General features: G+C 45.4%; 1 protein-coding gene across 2 annotated transcripts; it reads left to right on the forward strand.

Moving 5' to 3' along the window:
• The first annotated feature begins 15,816 nt into the window (after positions 1-15,816).
• LOC109757843 (uncharacterized) lies at positions 15,817-20,061 on the forward strand. 2 transcript variants are annotated; one of them, XM_020316680.4, is made up of 5 exons: positions 15,817-16,235; positions 16,801-17,143; positions 17,349-17,620; positions 18,568-18,767; positions 19,206-20,061. In XM_020316680.4, the coding sequence occupies exons 1-5, from the start codon at positions 16,046-16,048 to the stop codon at positions 19,644-19,646; spliced, it is 1,446 nt and encodes a 481-aa protein (XP_020172269.1). In that variant the 5' UTR covers positions 15,817-16,045; the 3' UTR covers positions 19,647-20,061. The 2 variants fall into 2 exon arrangements, with proteins under 2 accessions (XP_020172269.1, XP_020172270.1); XM_020316681.4 differs by having other exon boundaries at positions 15,827-16,235; positions 18,568-18,758.
• Positions 20,062-21,694: the final 1,633 nt, after the last annotated feature.

Here is a 21,694-nt window from a genome sequence, read left to right on the forward strand (position 1 = left end):
TAGGACATCTGACGTGTTAATTCCACGACACCTTGGTTCTCAAAAACTGAGGGAAATACTTACGCTACTTTGCTGCATCACCCTTTCCTCTTCAAGGGAAAACCAACGCAGTGCTCAAGAGGTAGCAAGAAGGATTTCTGGCGCCGTTGCCGGGGAGGTCTACGCGAAAGTCAACATACCAACTACTCATCACAAACCCTTATCTCCCGCATTACATTATTTGCCATTTGCCTCTCATTTTCCTCTCCCCCACTTCACCCTTGCCGTTTTATTCGCCCTCTCTTTTTCGTTCGCCTCTTTTTCGTTTGTTTGTCGTCATGGCTAGTCCCTTATCATCTCCGCTGTCCCCTAAATTTGAAGTCTTTCACTTCAAACAAAGACAAGGAGAAAACTTAAAAGATGCCTGGTTGAGAATAATGGAGTCTTACCGTAATTGTACCTTTGAAGTGAACCTGAGAATTTTGCTTCGCAATTTTTATGTTGGATTAAATATGTCTCATAGACAACTTTTGGATTGCGTTGCCAAAGGCAATTTTATTGAAGTTGATCCCCATATTGCGCATGAAGTTATAGAAGGTATAGTGGGAACACTACCTCAACAAAAGGGGCCTCATCATACCCAGGAAGAGACACAAGTTTTTGAAAAATTTTGCGAAGTAACTAAGATTTTACAGAAGTCTCTTGAACCTCTTAAGAACGTTAGCGGAAATATTCACCGCATGAATATGTTGATTACTCTTTGCAATAAGCGGTTGGATTCTTTAGATCTAAAAATTTCAGAATATGAAGGGAAACGTAAAGAACCTCCCGGATTCGAGCTTGATTCCGCTAAAAAGTTGAAAGCCAAAGATGGCAATACCTAGATCTATCCTTGCTTTTATGCCTAGCTAGGGGAGTTAAACGATAGCACTTGTTGGGAGGCAACCCAATTTTATTTTTAGTTTTTTTTTGCTTTTTGCTTCTGTTTAGGAATAAATATTTGATCTAGCCTCTGGTTAGATGTGTTTTTATGTTTTAATTAGTGTTTGTGCCAAGTTAAACCTATAGGATCTTCTTGGATGATAGTTATTTGATCTTGCTGTAATTTCCAGAAACTTTCTGTTCACGAAAACAATTGTTAAAAATCACCAGAACGTGATAAAATATTGATTCCAATTTCTGCTGATCAATAAACAAATTGTCTAGGTCGTCCTATTTTGGCTGATTTTTTGGAGTTCCGGAAGTTTGCGTTAGTTACAGATTACTACAGACTGTTCTGTTTTTTACAGATTCTGTTTTTCGTGTGTTGTTTGCTTATTTTGATGAATCTATGGCTAGTAAAAGAGTTTATAAACCATAGAGAAGTTGGAATACAGTAGGTTTAACACAAATATAAATAAATAATGAGTTCATTACAGTACCTTGAAGTGGTCTTTTGTTTTCTTTCGCTAACGGAGCTCACGAGATTTTCTGCTGAGTTTTGTGTTGTGAAGTTTTCAAGTTTTGGGTGAAAGATTTGATGGATTATGGAACAAGGAGTGGCAAGAGCCTAAGCTTGGGGATGCCCATGGAACCCCCAAGATAATCTAAAGACACCTAAAAGCCAAAGCTTGGGGATTTCCCGGAAGGCATCCCCTCTTTCGTCTACTTCCATCGGTAACTTTACTTGGAGCTATATTTTTATTCACCACATGATATGTGTTTTGCTTGGAGCGTCTTGTATGATTTGAGTCTTTGCTTTTAGTTTACCACAATCATCCTTGTTGTACACATCTTTTGAGAGAGACAAACATGATTCGGAAATTATTAGAATACCCTATGTGCTTCACTTATATCTTTTGAGTTATATAGTTTTGCTCTAGTACTTCACTTATATCTTTTAGAGCATGGTGGTGGATTTGTTTTATAGAAACTATTGAACTCTCATGCTTCACTTAGATTATTTTGAGAGTTTTAAATAGCATGGTAATTTTCTTAAATAATCCTAATATGCTAGGTATTCAAGAATAGTAAAAACTTCCTTATGAGTGTGTTGAATACTAACAGAAGTTTGATGCTTGATGATTGTTTTGAGACATGGAGGTAGTGATTTCAAAGTTGTGCTAGTTGAGTAGTTGTGAATTTGAGAAATACTTGTGTTGAAGTTTGCAAGTCCCGTAGCATGCACGTATGGTAAACGTTGTGTAAAAAATTTGAAACATGAGGTGTTCTTTGATTGTCCTCCTTATGAGTGGCGGTCGGGGATGAGCGATGGTCTTTTCCTACCAATATATCCCCCTAGGAGCATGCGCGTAGTGCTTGGTTTTTGATGACTTTTAGATTTTTGCAATAAGTATGTGAGTTCTTTATGACTAATGTTGAGTCCATGGATTATACGCACTCTCACCTTTCCATCATTGCTAGCCTCTTCGGTACCGTGCATTGCCCTTTCTCACATTGAGAGTTGGTGCAAACTTCGCCGGTGCATCCAAACCCCGTGATATGATACGCTCTTTCACACATAAACCTCCTTATATCTTCCTCAAAACAGCCACCATACCTACCTATTATGGCATTTCCATAGCCATTCCGAGATATATTGCCATGCAACTTTCCGCCATCCCGTTTATCATGACATGTTCATCATTGTCATATTGCTTTGCATGATCATGTAGTTGACATAGTATTTGTGGCAAAGCCACCGTTCATAATTCTTTCATACATGTCACTCTTGGTTCATTGCATATCCCGGTACACCGCCGGAGGCATTCATATAGAGTCATACTTTGTTCTAGTATCGAGTTGTAATCATTGAGTTGTAAATAAATAGAAGTGTGATGATCATCATTTTTCTAGAGCATTGTCCCAAGTGAGGAATAAATAAAAAGAGAAAGGCCATAAAAAGAGAAGGCCCAAAAAAAATGATGAGAGAAAAAGACAGAAGGGACAATGTTACTATCCTTTTACCACACTTGTGCTTCAAAGTAGCACCATAATCTTCATGATAGAGAGTCTCTTGTTTTGTCACTTTCATATACTAGTGGGAATTTTTCATTATAGAACTTGGCTTGTATATTCCAACAATGGGCCTCCTCAAGTGCCCTAGGTCTTCGTGAGCAAGCAAGTTGGATGCACACCCACTTAGTTTCTTTTGTTGAGCTTTCATATATTTATAGCTCTAGTGCATCCGTTGCATGGCAATCCCTACTCTTGCATTAACATCAATCGATGGGCATCTCCATAGCTCATTGATTAGCCTCGTTGATGTGAGACTTTCTCCTTTTTTGTCTTCTCCACATAACCCCCATCATCATATTCTATTCCACCCATAGTGATATATCCATGGCTCACGCTCATGTATTGCGTGAAGGTTGAAAAAGTTTGAGATTACTAAAGTATGAAACAATTGCTTGGCTTGTCATCGGGGTCGTGCATGATGAGAGCATTCTTGTGTGACGAAAATGGAGCATGACTAAACTATATGATTTTGTAGGGATGACCTTTCTTTGGCCATGTTATTTTGAGAGGACATAATTGCTTAGTTAGTATGCTTGAAGTATTATTATTTTTATGTCAATATTGAACTTTTATCTTGAATCTTTCGGATCTGAATATTCATACCACAATTAAGAAGAATTACATTGAAATTATGCCAAGTAGCATTCCACATCAAAAATTCTGTTTTTATCATTTACCTACTCGAGGACGAGCAGGAATTAAGCTTGGGGATGCTTGATACGTCTCCAACGTATCTATAATTTTTGATTGCTCCATGCTATATTATCTTCTGTTTTGGACATTATTGGGCTTTATTATTCACTTTTATATTATTTTTGGGACTAACCTATTAACCGGAGGCCCAGCCCAGAATTGTTGTTTTTTGCCTATTTCAGAGTTTCGCAAAAAAGAATACCAAACGGAGTCCAAACGGAATGAAACCTTCGGGAACGTGATTTTTGGAACGAACATGATCCAAAGGACTTGGACCCTACGTCAAGAAAGCTACCAGGAAGCCACGAGGTAGGGGGCGCGCCTACCCCCCTGGGCGCGCCCTCCACCCTCGTGGGCCCCACGTTGCTCCACCGACGTACTGCTTCCTCCTATATTATACCTACGTACCCCCAAACGATCAGATACGGAGCCAAAAACCTAATTCCACCGCCGCAACCTTCTGTACCCATGAGATCCCATCTTGGGGCCTGTTCCGGAGCTCCGCCGGAGGGGGCATCGATCACGAAGGGCTTCTACATCAACACCATAGCCTCTCCGATGAAGTGTGAGTAGTTTACCTTAGACCATCGGGTCCATAGTTATTAGCTAGATGGCTTCCTCTCTCTTTTTGGATCTCAATACAATGTTCTCCCCCTCTCTTGTGGAGATCTATTCGATGTAATCTTCTTTTGCGGTGTGTTTGTTGAGACCGATGAATTGTGGGTTTATGATCAAGTTTATCTATGAACAATATTTGAATCTTCTAAATTCTTTTATGTATGATTGGTTATCTTTGCAAGTCTCTTCGAATTATCAGTTTGGTTTGGCCTACTAGATTGATCTTTCTTGCAATGGGAGAAGTGCTTAGCTTTGGGTTCAATCTTGCGGTGTCCTTTCCCAGTGACAGTAGGGGCAGCAAGGCACGTATTGTATTGTTGCCATCGAGGATAACAAGATGGGGTTTTTATCATATTGCATGAATTTATCCCTCTACATCATGTCATCTTGCTTAAAGCGTTACTCTGTTCTTATGAACTTAATACTCTAGATGCATGCTGGATAGCGGTCGATGTGTGGAGTAATAGTAGTAGATGCAGGCAGGAGTTGGTCTACTTGTCTCGGACGTGATGCCTATATACATGATCATACCTAGATATTCTCATAACTATGCTCAATTCTATCAATTGCTCAACAGTAATTTGTTCACCCACCGTAAAATACTTATGCTCTTGAGAGAAGCCACTAGTGAAACCTATGGCCCCCGGGTCTATCTTCCATCATATTAATCTTCCAACACTTAGTTATTTTCGTTGCTTTTATTTTACTTTGCATCTTTATTATAAAAATACCAAAAATATTATCTTATCATTTCTATCAGATCTCACTCTCGTAAGTGACCGTGTAGGGATTGACAACCCCTTATCGCGTTGGTTGCGAGGATTTATTTGTTTGTGTAGGTGCGAGGGACTCGTGCGTAGCCTCCTACTGGATTGATACCTTGGTTCTCAAAAACTAAGGGAAATACTTACGCTACTTTGCTGCATCACCCTTTCCTCTTCAAGGGAAAACCAACGCAGTGCTCAAGAGGTAGCAATACCCTACACTGAGTTTGGCAAGGGAGTACAATAGTGATCAAGGAGTAGATCACTGAACAGCGATCAAAATTATCCTTAGTGGAATAAGGATATGTTTCTCGATTATGGAGGTGACAAAAGGTTCGTCGTAAAGGGTTACGTCGATGCAAGTTTTGACACTGATCCAGATGACTCTAAGTCTCAATCTGGATACATATTGAAAGTGGGAGCAATTAGCTAAAGTAGCTCCGTGCAGAGCATTGTAGACATAGAAATTTGCAAAATACATACGGATCTGAATTTGGCAGACCCGTTGACTAAACTTCTCTCACAAGCAAAACATGATCACACCTTAGTACTCTTTGGGTGTTAACCACATGGCGATGTGAACTAGATTACTGACTCTAGTAGACCCTTTGAGTGTTGGCCACATGGTGATGTGAACTATGGATATTAATCACATGGTGATGTGAACTATTGGTGTTAAATCACATGGCGATGTGAACTAGATTATTGACTCTAGTGCAAGTGGGAGACTGAAGGAAATTTGCCCTAGAGGCAATAATAAAGTTGTTATTTATATTTCCTTATATCATGATAAATGTTTATTATTCATGCTAGAATTGTATTAACCAGAAACTTAGTACATGTGTGAATACATAGACAAACAGAGTGTCACTAGTATGCCTCTACTTGACTAGCCCGTTGAATCAAAGATGGTTAAGTTTCCTAGCCATAGACATGAGTTGTCATTTGATTAACGGGATCACATCATTAGAGAATGATGTGATTGACTTGACCCATTCCGTTAGCTTAGCACTTGATCTTTTAGTATATTGCTATTGCTTTCTTCATGACTTATACATGTTCCTATGACTATGAGATTATGCAACTCCCAAATGCCGGAGGAACACTTTGTGTGCTACCAAACGTCACAACGTAACTGGGTGATTATAAAGGTGCTCTACAGGTGTCTCCGATGGTACTTGTTGAGTTGGCATAGATCAAGATTAGGATTTGTCACTCCGATTGTCGGAGAGGTATCTCTGGGCCCTCTCGGTAATGCACTTCACTACAAGCCTTGCAAGCAATGTGACTAATGAGTTAGTTGCGGGATGATGCATTACGGAACGACTAAAGAGACTTGCCGGTAACGAGATTGAACTAGGTATTGAGATACCGACGATCGAATCTCGGGCAAGTAACATACCGATGACAAAGGGAACAACATATGTTGTTATGCGGTTTGACCGATAAAGATCTTCGTAGAATATGTAGGAGCCAATATGAGCATCCAGGTTCCGCTATTGGTTATTGACCGGAGACGTGTCTCGGTCATGTCTACATAGTTCTCGAACCCGTAGGGTCCGCATGCTTAACGTTCGGTGATGATCGGTATTATGAGTTTATGTGATTTGATGTACCGAAGGTAGTTCGGAGTCCCAGATGTGATCACGGACATGACGAGGAGTCTCGAAATGGTCGAGACGTAAAGATTGATATATTGGACGGCTATATTCGGACACCGTAAGTGTTCCGGGTGGTTTCGGAGAAAACCGGAGTGCCGGAGGGGTTACCGGAACCCCCCGGGGAAGTATTGGGCCTTAGTGGGCCTGAGGGGGAGAGAGAGGGCAGCAGCGCAGGAGGTGGCGCATCCCCTCCCATGAGGAGTTCGAATTGGACTAGGGGAGGGTGGCACGGACCCTCTTTCCCTCTCCCTCTCCCTCTCTTTCCTTCCCCCTTCCCTCTTCCTAGTTGGACTAGGAAAGGGGAGTCCTACTCCTACTAGGAGGAGGACTCCCCCCTCCTTGGCGCGCCCCAAGGGCCGGCCGGCCTCCCCCTTGCTCCTTTATATACGGGGGCAGGGGGCACCCTAGAACACACAAGTTGATTGTTCCAAGCCGTGTGCGATGCCCCCCTCCACCATAATCCACCTCGATCACATCATAGCGGTGCTTAGGCGAAGCCCTACGTCGGTAGCAACATCATCACCGTCATCACGCTGTCGTGCTGACGGAACTCTCCCGTGAAGCTCTGCTGGATCGGAGTTCGTGGGACGTCATCGAGCTGAACGTGTGCTGAACTCGGAGGTGCCGTGCGTTCGGTACATGGATCGGTCGGATCGTGAAGATGTATGACTACATCAACCGCGTTCTCATAACGCTTCCGCTTACGGTCTACGAGGGTATGTGGATGACACTCTCCCCTCTCGTTGCTATGCATCACAATGATCTTGCGTGTGCGTAGGAATTTTTTTGAAATTACTACGTTCCCCAACATGCGCAGCCCTGCCGGGGCGGACCGGCTCGCCAGAGCTGGCCCGCTGCATGACTCGCCCTCTCCCCATGGCCGGAGGGTCGACAGTCTCGACCTCCTCCTTCGAGGACTCCTCGACCACATCTTCAATGAGAGGGGCCCCGGTGCCGGCGCTGCTGGCCTCCCCAGCGGATTCCTCCCACTGGGCGAGCTCCCTCTCCTCCACGGCCGCCGCAACCTCGTCGTCCACGCCGCCAGCACTGCCGGCCTCCTTGGAGAGCTCCGCCTCCGCTGCCCTGGCGGCGATATAGTCCAATTCTGCCTGGGTGGTGTCCTAGACGAGCAGCGGCTCGGCATGGACGTACTTCTCCGACAGCTTGTCAAAGAACTCCTGCACCTGATCCTCCCCCGGCTCGGCCCAATTTGGGTTAAGCCCGTGCGCGTTGAAGTCCGGCATCATGGCGATGGTGTCGTTGCGGCGTGAGTTATTGCGCAGCGGGACCACCCCCGCCGGCAACCCAAACAAGGGCCCCTTGGCGACCTTGCCGGCCTTCGCAGCCTTGCCGGACCTCTCGGCCTTACCGTCGCGGTTCACGTCGAGCTGAAATAGCCATTGGCAAAAGTGGGCGTGCCCCATCACCGTGAAGTTGTGGTTCAAACCAGGGCGAAGCCTCATGATGTCAGCCGCATTCTTGAAAAGCCAGGCCGGCCTCCCCTTGTTGTGCAGAGGAGCGATTCGGCAGCGGATGAAGTCCGCCCCAATCATCTCCAGGGTAAGCCCGACAACGGTGAGGCAATGGATCCTGGTGGTGGTGACCTTGAGCTTCTCATCCTGGGCGTCGACATCGCCCCAGTCATTTCTGCGAACCGGCGGCGCCTGGCGAACCCGGCAAAATTCCTGTGGATCCTCCTCCTCAATCCAGCACCACCAGCTCCGCCACTCCTCCCACCTCTCCTTCTGAGCGCCCTCCGGGTATGTCCCTTTCTCCTGGGTCCTTGGGATCCAGGTGACACAACCGGAGATGGCGCCTCCCTTTTGGATCCGAGGATAAAAGTAGTGGCGGAAGAGCGTCGTATTTTGGAGCACTCCGTGAAGCCCTCGCAGAGATGGGCAAAAAGAGCCATGCACGCCACGACATTCGGAGTGAAATCCAGAAGGTGGAAGTCGTATGTGTGCATGACATCATTGAAGAAATCGGAGAAAGGGGGCAGAGGCCGCAGGAAAAGTAATCGACAAAGAATGGGTACCGATTCGGGCCGGCCTCGGCGAAATCAGCAAGGATGATACGCGTGGCCAGATGCCCCGTCGTCTTCCCCCTGTCTTGCACCCCCACAGGGGCTTGAAGTAGTCCCGGAGGTGGACCATGTCGACCGTCGAGGGAAAGTAGGCGAACTGCGTCCGCCGCGCCGCCAACTCGCTCTCCGGCGGCTCCTTCCCCCGGTGTCCTTGGCCACTCCCTTGCCTTTGCTGGTTTTGGGTGCCATGGCGGCTGCGAGAGGCGAAGGATGAAGAACAGCGAACACGCGGCGGCGGCGAGCGAGAGCAAGAGCTTGGGAAGGAAGAAGGAGGGGATGGCGGTTCCGAGATTGGAGAAGGCACAGAGGGTAAATGAGCAGCGCACCTGCGGTTATTCCTTTTTATGGGGAAGGCGCGGGCCGCCTCTTTACCATTTACTGTGACGTGACACATGCGTGCAGGAACCACCCCACGCATGACCCCCACGTCACGCATGACCCCCCACGTCACGCGTTCAACGCAGGTCGTGGGGAAGCGCAGTGAGCGGAAAAATTATTGTGATAAAAATCCGCCCCGCCTGCCTGCGCACCGTTCTGGGCCTAGCCCAACAACGCACCACGCTTATGTGTGGCCCAGGCCCGGGGGCTCCTGTCGGTGTACTAAAGTAGGGGCTCTCCTTTGTACCCCTTTACTTGTACACGGGCAGTCAGAGCCGCGCTCGCGACCACACTGAGCAGGGCAGAGGAGGGAAGCCAGAGCACAAGACGACCAAAGCAACGCCAAGACCAGAGACACAAAGAGCAAGAGTGCGAGGCAGACTCCCCCGGCGAGACCCTTGCCGGGGCAGCCTCCGCAGCCTCGGCAAGACCCTTGCCGGGGCAACTTGCCCGATGCCAGCAGAGTGCGCCACCCTCGAGCCCAAGGGTTCCAACATCATCAACCACATTGGAACCAAGGCTCGGGAGGCGCCTCTGTGGTGGCATGCAGATCTTCGTCAAGATCATAAACACACAAGATCAGATGAGGACCAGAAGACGACGAACCTCGGCGGGATCCTAGCCGAGGAAATCCATGAGACCCCCGACAAGACCCTTGCCGGGGACGACCGCGGTGCCACGGCAGCCGGAGCCACGGCAGCCGGAGCCCCGGCAAGGCCCTTGCCGAAGACACCTACGAGGCCGCAATCAGGCCCGCGTCTGCCAAGACTACACTGCCGCTCCCATGCAGCTGCTAGCTCAACCAGCTGGGCAGGCACCTGCGTGGCAGCATGCGGCCTCTACACCGACCCAGCTAGCACCTGCGTGGTGGCATGCAGATCTTCGTGAAGACTCCACCACCGCGCCAGCCCAGCAGCCAGCCGACGTGGCGCTGCAACGCCTCATCAGCTCGGACGCACATCAGAGCCAGGCGAGGCAGCGACAACTGGGACGAGCTTCCTTGTCGTCCCCGATAAAGCAAGAGGGGCACGTCGGCAGCGCATTAAATGCGTTTGTTCGGCGGTGCTAGAGGATAGACTCATCCACTGTACACCTTTCCACCTCCTGTGTGCCACTGTGGCGACCCCTTTTGTCTATAAAAGGAGGCCCGAGGCATCCAGGAGAAGGATTCGGATCTTTTGAGCAACACACACACCGTAGCTAGCTCAAGAGCTCAAGAACACTCAAATACATACACCAAAGCAGGACTAGGGTATTACGCATCTTCTCGGCCCGAACCTGGGTAAACGAACCTTGTGCTGACCGCCAGACCCGCTCTTTGCACAACCCCGCGCCCGCCAACCATAGAAGGGATCCCAGTGATTCCATAGGTGTCGTTTCCACCGACAACTAGTTTCAAGAAAAGGGCAAAGGGAAGAAGGGGAACTTCAAGAAGAACGGCAAGCAAGTTGCTGCTCAAGTGAAGAAGCCCAAGTCTAGACCTAAGCCTGAGACTAAGTGCTTCTACTGCAAAGGGACTGGTCACTGGAAGCAGAACTGCCCCAAGTATTTGGCGGATAAGAAGGATGGCAAAGTGAACAAAGGTATATTTGATATACATGTTATTGATGTGTACTTTACTAGTGTTTATAGCAACCCCTCGGTATTTGATACTAGTTTAGTTGCTAAGAGTAGTAACTCGAAACAAGAGTTGCAAAATAAACAGAGACTAGTTAAGGGCGAGGTGACGATGTGTGTTGGAAATGATTCCAAGGATGATAAGATCACTATCGCACACTCCCTTTACCTTCGGGATTAGTGTTGAACCTAAAATAAATGTTGTTTGGTGTTTGCGTTGAGCATGAATATGATTAGATCATGTTTATTGCAATACGGTTATTCATTTAAGTCAAAGAATAATTGTTGTTCTGTTTACATGAATAAAACCTTCTATGGTCATACACTCAAAATAAATGGTTTATTGAATCTTGATCGTGTTGATACACATATTCGTAATATTGATGCCAAAAGATGCAAAGTTGATAATGATAGGGCAACATATTTGTGGCACTACCGTTTAGGTCATAATGGTGTAAAGCGCATGAAGAAACTCCATGCTGATGGGCTTTTGGAATCACTTGATTATGAATCACTTGATGCTTGCGAACCATGCCTCATGGGCAAGATGACTAAGACTCCGTTCTCCAGAACAATGGAGCGAGCCACTGACTTATTGGAAATAATACATACCGATGTATGCGATCCAATGAGTGTTGAGGCTCACGACAGGTCTCATTGTTTTCTGACCTTCACAGATGATTTGAGCAGATATGTGTATATCTACTTGATGAAACACAAGTCTGAAACACTTGAAAAGTTCAAAGATTTTCAGAGTGAAGTAGAGAATCATCGTAACTAGAAAATAAAGTTTCTACGATCTGATCGCAGAGGCAAATATTTGAGTTACGAGTTTGGCCTTCAATTAAAACAATGTGGAATAGTTTCACAAACTCATGCCACCTGGAACACCACAGCATAATGGTGTGTCCGAACGCCATAACCATACTTTATTGGATATAGTGCAATCTATGATGTCTCTTACCGATTTACCACTATCGTTTTGGTGTTATGCATTAGAGACAGCTACATTCACGTTAAATAGGGCACTGTCTAAATCCGTTGAGACGACACCGTATGAACTATGGTTTCGCAAGAAACCTAAGCTGTCGTTTCTTAAAGTTTGAGGCTGCGATGCTTATGTGAAAAAGCTTCAACCTAATAAGCTCGAACCCAAATCGGAGAAATGTGTCTTCATAGGATACCCAAAAGAGACTATTGGGTACACCTTCTATCACAGATCCGAAGGCAAGATCTTTGTTGCTAAGAATGGATCCTTTCTGGAGAAGGAGTTTCTCTCGAAAGAAGTGAGTGGGAGGAAGGTAGAACTTGATGAGGTAATTGTACCTTCTCCCGAATTGGAAAGTATTTCTTCACTGAAATCAGTTCAAGTGATGATTACACCAATTAGTGAGGAAGTTAATGATGATGATCATGAAGCTTCGGATCAAGTTACTGTCGAACCTCGCAGGTCAACCAGAGTACGTTATGCACTAGAGTGGTATGGTAATCCTATTCTGGAGTTCATGTTACTTGACCATGACGAACCTACGAACTATGAGGAAGCGATGATGTGCCCAGATTCCGCGAAATGGCTTGAGGCCATGAAATCTGAGATGGGATCCATGTATGAAAACAAAGTGTAGACTTTGGTTGACTTGCCCGATGATCGGCAAGCCATAGAAAATAAATAGATATTCAAGAGGAAGACGGATGCTGATAGTAGTATTACTATCTACAAAGCTAGACTTGTCAGAAAAGGTTTTTGACAAAGTTCAAGGTGTTGACTACGATGAGATTTTCTCACTCGTAGCGATGCTTAAATCTGTCCGAATCATGTTAGCAAATTGCCACATTTTATGAAATCTGGCAAATGGATGTCAAACTACATTCCTTAATGGATTTCTTAAAGAAGAGTTGTATATGATGCAACCAGAAGGTTTTGTCGATCCTAAAGGTGCTAACAAAATATGCAAGCTCCAGCGATCCATCCATGGACTGGTACAAAGCATCTCAGAGTTGGAATATATGCTTTGATGAGTTGATCAAAGCATATAGTTTTATACAGACTTGCGATGAAGCATGTATTTACAAGAAAGTGAGTGGGAGCACTACAACCTTTCTGATAAGTATATGTGAATGACATATTGTTGATCGAAAATGATGTAGAATTTTCTGGAAAGCATAAAAGGAGTGTTTGACAGGAGTTTTTCAAAGAAAGACCCCGATGAAGCTGCTTACATATTGAGCATCAAGATCTATAGAGATAGATCAAGACGCTTGATAAGTTTTTTTAATGAGTACATACCTTGACAATTTTTTGAAGTAGTTCAAAATAGAACAGTCACAGAAGGAGTTCTTGCCTGTATTGCAAGGTGTGAAATTGAGTAAGACTCAAAGCCCGACCACGCAGAAGATAGAAAGAGAATGAAAGTCATTCCCTATGCCTCAGCCATAGGTTCTATAAAGTATGTCATGCTGTGTACCAGATCTATTGTATACCCTACACTGAGTTTGGCAAGGGAGTACAATAGTGATCTAGGAGTAGATCACAGGACAGAGGTCAAAATTATCCTTAGTGGAATAAGGATATGTTTCTCGATTATGGAGGTGACAGAAGGTTCGTCATAAAGAGTTACGTCGATGCAAGCTTTGACACCGATCTGGATGACTCTAAGTCTCGATCTAGATACATATTGAAAGTGGGAGCAATTAGCTAGAGTAGCTCCGTGCAGAGCATTGTTGACATAGAAATTTGCAAAATACATACGGATCTGAATTTGGCAGACCCGTTGACTAAACTTCTCTCACAAGCAAAACATGATCACACCTTAGTACTCTTTGGGTGTTAACCACATGGCGATGTGAACTAAGATTACTGACTCTAGTAGACCCTTTGAGTGTTGGCCACATGGTGATGTGAACTATGGATATTAATCACATGGTGATGTGAACTATTGGTGTTAAATCACATGGCGATGTGAACTAGATTATTGACTCTAGTGCAAGTGGGAGACTGAAGGAAATTTGCCCTAGAGGCAATAATAAAGTTGTTATTTATATTTCCTTATATCATGATAAATGTTTATTATTCATGCTAGAATTGTATTAACCAGAAACTTAGTACATGTGTGAATACATAGACAAACAGAGTGTCACTAGTATGCCTCTACTTGACTAGCTCGTTGAATCAAAGATGGTTAAGTTTCCTAGCCATAGACATGAGTTGTCATTTGATTAACGGGACTTGACCCATTCCGTTAGCTTAGCACTTGATCGTTTAGTATGTTGCTAGTGCTTTCTTCATGACTTATACATGTTCCTATGACTATGAGATTATGCAACTCGCGAATACCAGAGGAGAACTTTGTGTGCTACCAAACGTCACAACGTAACTGGGTGATTATAAAGGTGCTCTACAGGTGTCTCCGATGGTACTTGTTGAGTTGGCATAGATCGAGATTAGGATTTGTCACTCCGATTGTCGGAGAGGTATCTCTGGGCCCTCTCGGTAATGCACATCACTATAAGCCTTGCAAGCAATGTGACTAATGAGTTAGTTGCGGGATGATGCATTACGGAACGAGTAAAGAGACTTGCCGGTAACGAGATTGAACTAGGTATTGAGATACCGACGATCGAATCTCGGGCAAGTAACATACCGATGACAAAGGGAACAACGTATATCGTTATGCGGTTTGACCGATAAAGATCTTCGTAGAATATGTGGGAGCCAATATGAACATCCAGGTTCCGCTATTGGTTATTGACCGGAAACGTGTCTCGGTCATGTCTACATAGTTCTCGAACCTGTAGGGTCCGCACACTTAACGTTCGGTGACGATCGGTATTATGAGTTTATGTGTTTTGATGTACCGAAGATCGTTCGGAGTCCCGGATGTGATCATGGACATGACGGGGAGTCTCGAAATGTCGAGACATAAAGATTGATATATTGGACGACTATATTCGGACACCGGATGAGTTCCGGGGGTCACCGGATATTTATCGGAGTGCCGGTGGGTTATCGGAACCCCCGGGGGAACTAATGGGCCAACATGGGCCTTGTGGGAGAGAGAGAGGAGAGGGCCTAGGGCTGGCCGCGCCCCCCCCCCCCCTTGGGAGTCCGAATTGAACAAGGAGGGGGCGGCGCCCCCTCTTTCCTCCCTCTCTCCCTCTCTCCCTCTCCTTCCTTCCCCCTTCCTCCTTCCTAGTTGGACTAGGAAAGGGGAGTCATACTCCCACTAGGAGGAGGACTCCCCCCTCTCCTTGGCGCGCCCCAAGGCTGGCGGACCTCCCCCTTGCTCTTTTATATACGGGGGCAGGGGGCACCCTAGAACACACAAGTTGATTGTTCCAAGCCGTGTGCGGTGCCCCCCTCCACCATATTCCACCTCGGTCATATCGTTGCAGTGCTTAGGCAAAGGCCTGCGCCGGTAGCTTCATCATCATCGTCATCACGCCGTCGTGCTGACGAAGCTCTCCCTCGACACTCTGCTGGATCGTGAGTTCGTGGGACGTCACCGAGCTGAACGTGTGCAGATCGCGGAGGTGCCGTACGTTCGGTACTAGGATCGGTCGATCGTGAAGACGTACGACTACATCAACCGTGTTGTCATAACGCTTCCGCTTACGGTCTACGAGGGTACGTAGACAACACTCTCCCCTCCCGTTGCTATGCATCACCATGATCCTACGTGTGCGTAGGGAATTTTTGAAATTACCACGTTCCCCAACAGAACCATCTCATTCTAGACTAAGAGTAAATATGAAAAATCTACCAAATTAGAAGAATCTCAACCTAGGTTTACCACTCACTTCTAAATCGACATATACTTTTCTATGTATAAGTTGACATTGAAAAGTACAATTTCTTTAGTGAAAAGTACAACATTTTAAGTGAAAAGTATAACTTGTATTATCGCCTAGGCACACACATAACCATGCACAAAAATACTCCAATCCTTCCAAGGGTATTTGAGTGTAATTAGCTGTTGAGCTGCAAAATTTTGCAAAATTTACAAACAATCAGCAGATGTGTTTGGGTGCAAGGCGCCGCGAGAAACCCCCGTCATCGGCCGCCGGTTGCCACACACACGGGAACGTCCGAAGGTCAGGTAAACCTGCCTGCCTGTGCCTTGGCCAGGCAGCTCTGCCCACAGGGAGGCAACCAAGAATTTAAAGCGGCAACGAGATCGTCGGCGGCGCCGGAGCCGGATCCTGCTCCGCCTTGTTATCTCCGCCCCGCAACCCCCACGCCCGAACCTGCAGCCGAGATGCATCTGAGCGAGAACGAGGGGATCGAGGGCGTGCGGTTCGCGGTGACCGGCGGGCAGGGCTTCGTCGGCGCCGCCCTCTGCCTGGAGCTCATCCGCCGCGGCGCCCTGGAGGTCCGCTCCCTCGACCTGCGCGCCTCCTCCTCCTGGTCCCAGCAGCTCCTCGACGCCGGCGTCCGCTTCTTCCAAGGTTGCTCTCTCCCTCCCTCAAATTACCGTGGTTTTTTGCTCAGTTTAAAATGCCCCCGTCTAATGGAGTTCATGTAGTAGATAGGTTGCTGTTAGACGCACATAGTTGACAGAATTGCTTTCCAGACCATGATACATTATGCTGCCACCCTTTCTTACTAGGATATAGTCCTACCACTGAATCAAGCTTCAAATTAGCGTCTGTTCCACAGAGATTTTACTGTCAGTACACCTCGGTGTGTTTGTTTGGCTTCAAGTAGAGAGGGCTCTTGCATGGTTACTTCTTAAAATAGTAACACTAACGGTATCTATTAGACCATCGTGCCTTGAATTGCCTGACAGTACTGCTCTGAATCAACCTGCAAATTAGTGTCGGAGGTTTTACCTCAGTACTCCTTGCCTCCTTGGTGTGTTTGTTTTGCTTCAAGTAGAGAGGGTTCTTGCATGGTTACTTCTTAAAAGAGTAACTCTAACAGTATCTATTATACCATCATTCCCTGAATTGTCTATCAACGCCAGATATACACTGAATTATAAAGTATCTGCTGGATTACTTTGTGTTGCAGGGGATGTTCGGAAGAAGGAGGATGTGGAGAAGGTTTTCCGCAATGTGGACTGTGTCTTCCACCTTGCTTCATATGGAATGTCAGGGAAAGAAATGGTTCAGGCAGGACGAACAGATGAGGTCAATATAAACGGGACGTGCAATGTACTGGATGCTTGCCATGAGCATGGTGTTAGAAGGCTTGTGTATGTAAGCACGTATAATGTGGTGTTTGGAGGAAAGCCAATTGTCAATGGCAGTGAGACGTTGCCTTATTTTCCCATCGAAGACCATGTTGATGCTTATGGGCGTAGCAAATCGATCGCTGAACAGTTGGTGCTGAAGAGCAATGGTCGGCAAGCTAAGTAAGTATAACTTTTTTGTTGTTGTCATGATTCATATTTGTCTGCCTCTGCAACGATGCCATGTATATGATGGGTTTATTCTCTAGTACAACTATATTTGTTCAAAACAAATATTTGGTTTGTTTTGAACTCAGACTGGCATTTGGTAGTACTTGACACCATGCAGGCTGTCTTAGTGTCATACTGATCTGATGTTTGCCTACAGGAGTAATAAAGGTACTCGTCTTTATACATGTGCAATACGCCCGGCTGCTATCTATGGTCCAGGTGAAGAGCGTCATCTTCCAAGAATCCTGTCTCTTGGAAAATTGGGATTAGCATCTTTCAGGATTGGGGCTCCAAATGTGAAGACAGATTGGGTCTATGCTGATAATCTTGTTCTTGCACTGATATTGGCAAGTATGGGACTTTTAGATGACATTCCTGGCAGGAAGGGAACTCCTGTAGCAGCTGGTCAAGCATACTTCATATGTGATGGTAATTCCTGTTAGCCCTCATGGTTTCTGCTCCTGTCCTAGTATTATTAATACATAGTCCCTCCGTCTGAAAATACTTGTCGGAGGATGTATCTAGACGTATTTTAGTTCTAGATACATCTATTTTTATCCATTTCTCCGACAAGTATGTCTGGATGGAGGGAGTACTTACTGAGCTATAAACTCATATTCATTGTACAATGTTCTGAATATTTCATATGTGATAGTTATTCCTGTTAGCCTGCATGGTTTCTGCTCCTGTCCTAGTATTATTAACCTTATATACAGTTATTGAATTATAGTATTATACACTTATACTCCCTCCGTCCCAAAATAAGTGTCGCTAATTTAGTACAAAGTTGTACTAAAGCAGCGACAGTTGGTTACTTTAATTGAACTACTGACAGACCCGCAAAAAAACTACTGGCAGAATCGGTGATTTCATCCCTGGACTTTCACAATAATGCCACTGTTAAGGATGTATGTTCTACTTGTTACTACCACATAACTTGTTCGGTGGCTGTTTTGTTACCAGAATTGGGCATTTTGTAGTGGTGTCCGCATTGTGGCTGTGAACCCTGTAGTATCTGGTTTGTCTTAATAAAAATTTGGGGCAAACCTTTTCTTAAAAAGAGGAAAAAAAACTACATAATTTGTGTAGGCTAAAAGTACTTCACTAATTTTCAGATGACACTACACTGCATAAGTCTGAAAGTACTATTTTGCTACTTTTATTTCCACTTGTTCCGAACCTGGAGAGTTCAAAGCTTAATGGTTACGAACTTAATTGTAGCATGTATGTGATGCTTTATTAGCTTTGTTTACTTTCAGTAAATACACACGACCTAAAGTATGGCATTTACACTTTCTTTATTACTAGAAGTGTCTGATTATACTTTAAATAAATTGGCATTGCCTTATTGCGGGAATTTGCTTTTTTTTTTTCAGGATCGCCTGTTAATACTTTTGATTTTATCATCAGTCCCTTATTTCGAAGTTTGGGCTATCCGGTTCCTCGAGTTACACTAGATACCTCTGTTGCCCTCGCAATTTCAAGAATCTTTTTGTTCATGTCCACACTATTCTATCCGTGGTTAGATAGTAAATGGATTCCTCAGCCTCTTCTTCTTCCTGCTGAAGTATACAAGGTACCTGTATTTGTCATGTTTTAATTACTTTACCTAGTCTTTGTTCCTTGAAAGAAAACTATACTGCTGTTCTTTCATGTAAGGTGGATATATTTTGATCATAATTTCTGTGTACTATCTTCATATGGCAACCGTGTTCATCACTCTGAGCCATGAATAACAATAGATCCTTTTTTTCTTCTTTGGTTTTCTATGAGCTTGAACCTATTCCACCTAATATAGCTACGGCAGATCTGCAGTTTATGAATCAGAGCTTACAGTATTTTGAAAATTGTCATTTTCAAGGTATATCTGTAGTTCTGTACTGACTACTTATGCTTTACTAGTAGGCAAGTAGACTTGCTATAATATTACTATCGACAAGTGACTGATGAGTGGCAACAAATCATTGCCTGTATACAGGGATCATAAACTAATGCTGGTAGTTCATATTGACAGGTGGGTGTTACACATTACTTTTCATATCTGAAAGCTAAGGAGGAGCTTGGCTATGTGCCTGTGACGAGTCCACAGGAAGGCCTGGCCGCAACCATCTCCTATTGGCAAGAGCGGAAGAGGAGAGAGCTCGATGGCCCGACGATATTCACCTGGGTTGCAGTAATAGCCGGGATGCTGGCTGTGTTCTCCGCCGCTTTCCTTCCACCCGTCGGTCCGCTCAAATGGGTGCTCGCCATTGATCTGTTCGTTTTCCGCTCGGTGCTGGTAACCCGGATAGTCTTTGTGGCCGCGGTCGCGGCGCACGCGGGCGAAGCCGTCTACGCCTGGTTCCTGGCGAAGAAGGTCGACCCGAGGAACGCTACGGGGTGGTTCTGGCAGACCTTTGTCCTGGGGTTCTTTTCCCTCCGGTTTCTGCTCAAGAGAGCAAGAGCGAGGGCGTGATTTGTGTGTTGTACAACCTACTATCTGGGAGTTCATAACAATGGATTCCAGTAGAAATTCCCCAGCGGTTGTAACCCCGGTGCTGCTGCTGCTGTAAAATGTGCACCCTGAGGTTTGTGTAATGTAGTGTATCAGGCATGCATGTCCGTCGCCTTGCCATGCTTTACACGAGCTTGGCATTGAACCGAAGGTTGCGTCACATGGACACATGGTCGGTCGGGTCGTGCCTGTGAGGCTGTGACCCTCAAGTATCAAGTGTCATTTGTTTTGAGTGGTTGTAACAATCACTGTCGGTCTGTCAGGCCAAATGTGACCGTTCAACCGACACAAATTCTAAAGCTTTCATCGATGTAGCACTACACACTGAACTGTATAATATCTGTGGGCTTGACGCAGCTCGTTTTTCTTGCGTAGCAGAGTCGGTATGTAGCAGGAACTAGATTATTGTTGTTGTCCCTGATTTGTTTTGCTTCGAGCTACCACTACGGCGCTACCAACCCTTTTTTTTGCGGGGGAAATAGCGAAAGCTTTATTGCTTAAAGGCGTTCGCCGAGCAGTCTGCCAAAAGGCTACTGATCAGGAAGCTAGGAGTATTATCGATCCAGCTTTCGGTCACATCAATTGTGCAGGCTTGCTTAGCACAAATATGAGAAGGACCGTTAGCCGATCTTACAATATGCCGAATATCAAAATAAGTAAACTACCAGAGAGCTCTCCAATTTCTAACAAGATAGGGGCCACGACTGAGCGAGAGTCATGGCGAGTGGTCCAGAGGTTGGCGACCTCCAAGCAGTCCGTCTCCACAATGACGTTTGTAAAACCCCTCTAGCTTGCGTAGATAACTCCGTCGCGCACTGCCATCGCCTCTGCAATGAAGGGATCCGTGACTCCGGGGTATGGTTTGCTCCATGCTCCTAGAAATGAGTTAGAGGACCGGGCTACGCCCCTGCTCCTCCTTTGCCATCTTCTCTTTTGATTGCCACATCAGTGTTGATAGTGACAAAACCTGGGTCGGGGGGTCGCATGCCCAGGCATGACCAGCGCGAGTTGCTGGGGTACCTTAAGAAGAGATAACGCCTCTCGGGCACAAAGGCATATTATACACGAAAATGCCTGAGGGGGGGGGGGGAGGGGGGGGACCAGGGAGACTGGTAGTCAAGCACCGTATTTTTAGCGTCACAAAAAAGGGGGGAAAAGTTATGCACATACAATACATGTATAGCATGTATACATGCAAATTTTCAAAATCCCTCCGACCCATAGTACTTGTCTTAAATTTGTCTAGATACGGATGTATCTAAAACGTGTGTTGAGACATCTATATATAAACAAATCTAATAGTACAAGTACTCCCTCCACCCCGAATAACTCGTCGCGGGAATGGATGTGTCTAGAACTAAAATACGTCTAGATGCATCCATTTTCGTGACAAGTAAATCCAGATGGAAAAAGTAATATGAATTGAAGGGAGTAATGATACGTTCCATGCCTACACAGAAAGAAAAATATGCACATGAAAATGGGCCACCTTTTGTTGTTGTTGTTGTTGTTGGGCTGGGATTTAGCTTAAAATCACTAGTATGTTTTCAATTGAAATTTTACAGATCTGCCGCAAACACGTATAAGTTTTTGTAGATTTCTTTTGTTTATTTCTGAAACTATTAAATACGATTTTCGCGAACCAACCCGTGGTTGGATGATTAGAGGGAGAGTCCTGGTGCTCGCATTATTCCTGGATTTATTTTAGGATTTCCGGCGATGCGCTTTTAATGGGAGGAGACGTTCCCGTCGACAACGAGGCGCCTATGGTGACTTCGTAAGTCTCAAGGTGATATGTCGGTTCAGTCTCTCGAAGGTGCTCATAGGAATAGTGTGTGCGTTCATACAGGTGAGTGTATGCGCATATGTATGAGCGTTTGCGTCTGTATAATGTGTTAAAAAAACCAAAAATCGGCACTCATATTATACGCCCCTAACCCTAATAAAAAAAACAAAGGCATATCACAGCGTGATGGTTCAGTCAAACCGCTGCGACGAGGGAGGAAAGG

This window comes from Aegilops tauschii, chromosome 6, assembly GCF_002575655.3.
Source record: "Aegilops tauschii subsp. strangulata cultivar AL8/78 chromosome 6, Aet v6.0, whole genome shotgun sequence".
NCBI classification, from domain to species: domain Eukaryota; kingdom Viridiplantae; phylum Streptophyta; class Magnoliopsida; order Poales; family Poaceae; genus Aegilops; species Aegilops tauschii.

Coding starts and splice junctions, on each gene's coding strand:
- LOC109757843 (XM_020316680.4), top strand. CDS start 16,046: ATGCATCTGAGCGAGAACGAGGGGATCGAGGGCGTGCGGTTCGCGGTG. Junction 16,236..16,800: donor CGGCGTCCGCTTCTTCCAAG/GTTGCTCTCTCC, acceptor TTTGTGTTGCAG/GGGATGTTCGGAAGAAGGAG. Junction 17,144..17,348: donor AGCAATGGTCGGCAAGCTAA/GTAAGTATAACT, acceptor GTTTGCCTACAG/GAGTAATAAAGGTACTCGTC.